Below are 5,004 nucleotides of genomic sequence, written 5' to 3'. Positions count from 1 at the left end.
TTAATAGTTTCTGAACGCCTCTTAACGTCATTAACTCTGCCATTTGCTGACTCAAAAGCAGCTATGTAAATTTATTTTTGTTAGTTATCACTTAAAACACAGGAGGAAAATACATACATTCACATTGTTCTACGGTATTTGCTATTAACTTACCGAAACAATGAGTCTGACTTTTTCCAAAGAGTATTATAGTTTTTAGCTACATACAAACAGTATGTTTTACATAGTATCCCTGCAAACTAAAATTCCCACAATCTTTAAGAGAAGTGTGTTCCGAATTCGGTAAGGATTTCTTTACGAATCTTTAAAGAAAGTGGTTGTTGTTGTAGCAGCATACAAATTCCCCAAAGATTTTTTTGGGAGTGTTGCTGGAGTCCTTGGCCAGGTATAAATCTGGGTCGTTCCGGTTACGTAGACCCGACTGTCGTGGGAACGCTTTAAAAAAAGTCATATGAAATCGTTAACATGAACTCCACGAAATTTCTGTTCGATTTCATAAAGAAAATTCTGTAAAATTTTTTACATGCCACTATGGTCTAAATATCTGTTTTTATGGCCGAAACTAACTTTATACATGTATTTTTTCTTGTTGCTATATTTTTAGATATTAAGTACAATAGCATTTGGAAAAGATAACTTTGTTTTTGTAAAAAGCCATAATGTAAAATGCGCTTTGTTAAAAATTCTATGAATTTGCTACGCTTTATCGGATTTTAAAAATTTTCCGCAGGTCACGTTTTTATGATCAAATGAAACTTTATGGGGGAGTCTTGCTTTGTAGGACAAAGTTGCAAAGTAAGACGCAGTCTACACTACATGCATGATGATATTCATTGAATTATTTTGCAAAACTATAACTATATAGCGGAGCAAAGGGTGTTATAGACCACATAAGGAAAAATTTCTGTAGAAAAAACCGAAAATCTGAATTTTGCTCATTTTTTAATAGATAACACAGCCCATGGTGGAATAATAACAAGGTGTTATCAGTAGCGACGTGTTTGTTGTGATTTTGACAAGATCGGCATGCTTATTTTCAGTGCCGCCGATCTTAATTTTTATACTACTATTCGTTGGGAAATAGTATCTAAAATACTCCATTTTAGTAATTCGTTTTATCGCGATTTTTAAAGAACTTGGTGTTTTCAGAACAATATTAATATTTAAAATTGCTGGATTTGTATAATTTTTGTCCTCAAAAAGTAGAAAAATAAAAGACATCGTGGTTATCAATGGAAAAAAACGTACACAAAAATCGTATGGAAAGGCGCTTTTTTATATTAAATAACTTTTGCTGCATTGTCATAATATTGAGCCAAATGAACTACTGATATACTAGAATAGAGTGGCTGCATGGTTAAATTAGGAATTCGCTTATATTATCGATATTTATGTGTTTTAATCTATTTAGAAAATCATTTAGGCTGCGTTTCTTTATACATTCCGGATAATCCAATTTCACAGTCGGAATAAACAGAATGCGTTTGAAATATAAGTCAACATATCATCAGGAACGTTCTAAAGAATAAATAAATAAAAAAGTTTATTCCAAACGTTCAGAATGAATAAAGAAATGCAGCCTTACAGTCTTATAGGAAATTGCCTTATTTTACGGCTTTTACTTTTTTAAAGTTATAATATATGTCCAAGCTGTGTGGAGCTGCCGATACAAACATACATATATTCAGGCTTATAAGCCTGTAATTATACATTTTTCTACATTTAATTTGAAATAGTATGCACGGATTAAAGGTAGTAAATAATTAGTACCTTTTCTAGTACTTTAAAATGCGTGACCGGAATAGACCTGCCGAAAAAGTGAGGTTAATTTACTGACAACACCTTGACACAGCCCAACAAAAATAAAAACAAATTTTATTACGGCAAATGTTAAAGTTGATTTTGATAGGTTTTTTTTTGTGCTGACTACGAATCCGTAGTTTTGGTTTAAACCCCCAAAACCCCCTTGCGGCCGGTCCTGGTTCGAAATATTTTTTAGTCATTAGCTTCGAGGTCACTTATTTTATGATTGTGATGTTTGTATGTTTAAAATGCTTGCATAGAAATGATCATTTTTACCTATAACGTAACTAGCGGATGAACGTTTTTTTGTAGACTTAGGCAAAATCATTCTAGCATTGGAATGATGTCTTATACCAAGTCCCCACCAAAATGTTAACCATCTCAAATCGAACTTAACCACATCACTAACTATTGGTGTCCACACTGCGGTTTGAGGTTTATAAAACAGTACAAATGTAGAGAACAGTGTTCGGAGCTCAAAAACTCGATTCAGGACTAAATCGCTGCAAAAATCAGAGCAAAAACAAATTTTCCGTATTAGATTGAATTTTTTATTTTCGTTTCCGACATTAATTGTTTGACTTAAATATTTTCTATTCATGCAAAAATAAGAACGCGAGGCAATGTAAGGATAATATGTTACATATTTAGGTAATTTTTAGCATTAACATTTCTAAAACTTAATTTTTTAAAGAGCAATAGGAGCTAAACCTTTTCTACTTTATATAAATTCCATTCTACATATCGTCGAAGTTTTTGCAAAACCGCCCATCGCCCAATTGCAAAACCGCCTATCTTACGGCGCTCAAATTTTACAGGAGAGCGAAAAAACCGTTTATTCTTTGAAGGCATTGCAATGATAGGCGGAATTTTCTCTAGCTATTATTTTACAAATCTGTTGTTTTAATAACGATCTAACGATTTTTATGCATAAATCTCGATGCTTGGAGTTCAGGGTTACCAAATCTCATTTTGCCACAACGGCGATTTAGGCGGTTTTGCAACTGGTCGATGGGCGGTTTTGCAAAAACATCGACGATATATTTTTTAACAACTTAAGTAAAGTCCTGCCTCCGCCAATTTCTACAGCCATACATCCAAAAAAATAAAGAGGTTACTTTATTGACGCATTGGTATGAAAGAATTACTTTCTAACAGTAAGATTTGGCTAACTTTCAATTTTTTTACTGAAACCGGTTGTGAACACTTAAAAAAACGGCCCTAAGATGGGCATAACATGAATGAGAAAGATGGAATAGATTTGAAGTCAAGCGGACTGAGGAGTAGATTTGAAATTTTTTTCATAAATCGGAGTAAATCAGATCTGATCTTAGTGAAATCCAAACACTAGTAGGGAACAAAGTTTTTACATTTTATCGCTAATGACCCACAGATGGCGGGTTGTATCAGACTTTCGACGTGGTTTCGAGTTGGTTAGCTTTTAACCATCTCAGTGAAATGGTTAAGTGGCGAAACTATGCTAAATCAAATGGGTTATCGGGATAACCAACTCAACAGCCATAACTACGTGGTTAGCTCTAGTGGGGACATGGTATTAGGCCAGCCTGATTGAAATAGCTCTACGCATGCATACGTTTCCCGAAGATTTTCAGTTAACTCAAATCGATTCATTTCCACTTCAGCTGATCTACGTTAGCAGAATGATCCAGATTTATATCTAGCCATGGACTGTCACTTCAGCAACATTCCCCAAAATTGTTTTGAGAATTTTTATCATGATTATAACAACCAATACTCAGACAGATTTAGCATATTTTTGAACAAATTTGAAATTATTTTAATTCTTCCAAAATAATTCATAGAAATCCTCTCCACACAGATCCACCAATACGAGCTGAACAAGAAGAAAATGTACAAGCGCCACAATATTTACCAGATCCAAGAGATGGCAGCATTTATCAACTTAGCGACATGGGTAACTTAAAGAAATTGCCCTACACCATACCTCAGCTTGTAGCCAGCGCGCCATGCCGCTCATCCGACGGCATTTTGTATTCGGGCAAAAAGAGCGATACTTGGTTCATGGTCGATCCAAAGTCGGGTACCCGTAAGAAAGTTATGGGCTTTGGACCTGGCGCCACCGAAGCAGATGCCACACAAAAACCCACGGAAAATGAGAATAAGGCGAAGCGTGGCACTTCGCAGTCGATTTACTTGGGGCGCACCCAGTACACTGTGATGATGTACGACAGCTTGGCGAAGGGAAAGAATGCCAAGCCTTGGAATATCACTTTCTATGATTACAGTGCGCACACTATGACGCCGGATATATCGAAGGAGTATGGTGAGTTGGGTGATAGCAAAAAAAAAAGAAAAACAAAAAGACAAATTTTTTTATTTTTTATTTTTACTAGAATATCTGCACTTAACCACCACATCCAATGGTAATATAGTCACTTTGGATCGCAAGAATGGGAAGTTTTTGTGGCGACGCGATCTAACAAGTCCAGTGGTCGCTGCATTTCTGCTCGGTGCTGAGGGTCTACTTAGTGTGCCTTTCACCACGGTCTCCGACGAGGCATTTGAATCCATATTGGAGGAGTCCAAGACCGGCAATGTGAATACCGTCAAGTTATTGTAGGTGGTTGAAAATAGAGTATTTACTTCAAATCTGCTTCAAAATCACGTTCTTACATATTCTTAGCCAATCGCTGTATGTGGGCGAGCATCGTCATGGCCTTTATGCGCTGCCCTCGTTGGTGGACGAAGACACACCACGCATTTCAGCCAGTCTGCCGATAAAACTTTTGGATGGTCCCAATTCTGCTAACGAAGAATCAAATCCCAAAATGATTTACATCAATGATGTTATACGCAAGAATGCTGGCATTGTGCTCGGCCACTACAATATGCCTACTGATGGCAATTTGCAAATATCACCCTCACCTTCGAAAGAGGAAACCAGTAATGACCTCGCCACCATAAACCACTTCCCCGATGTGGGCACTGTGGATTCAAATGGTTACAGTATTATCACAGGTTCGAGTAACGAAAAGAACTCTGCAGAAATCGGTGTACAAACTGAGCCAGTAATTGAATTAAAAATAGAGTCAACTAATGCCTTCAATAAGACAAAAAAAGTTATCATTGCGAATACTAATAAAATACAAAAGTTCTTCAACGACTGGTTCATGGAACATCCGAGCGGTAAAGTGCATCAGATACTAATTGTTTTGGTGT

The 5,004-nt window shown here is 36.3% G+C and overlaps 1 protein-coding gene across 1 annotated transcript; it reads left to right on the top strand.

Annotated features, from left to right (window-relative positions):
• Positions 1-3,618: 3,618 nt before the first annotated feature.
• On the top strand, positions 3,619-4,998 carry LOC108382652 (serine/threonine-protein kinase/endoribonuclease ire-1-like; the record flags this gene model as incomplete). Its single annotated transcript, XM_017639026.1, has 3 exons — positions 3,619-4,108; positions 4,179-4,401; positions 4,469-4,998. Coding segments are annotated over exons 1-3 (1,126 nt in total), but the record flags the coding sequence as incomplete, so codon positions are not given.
• Between the last annotated feature and the right edge of the window lie 6 nt (positions 4,999-5,004).

Source organism: Rhagoletis zephyria, unplaced genomic scaffold (assembly GCF_001687245.7).
Source record: "Rhagoletis zephyria isolate East Lansing unplaced genomic scaffold, Rhagoletis_zephyria_1.1 Rzeph_scaffold_28048, whole genome shotgun sequence".
NCBI classification, from domain to species: Eukaryota; Metazoa; Arthropoda; class Insecta; order Diptera; family Tephritidae; genus Rhagoletis; species Rhagoletis zephyria.
Note: the sequence above shows the minus strand (reverse complement) of the source record. Positions and strands in the feature narration are given on the sequence as shown.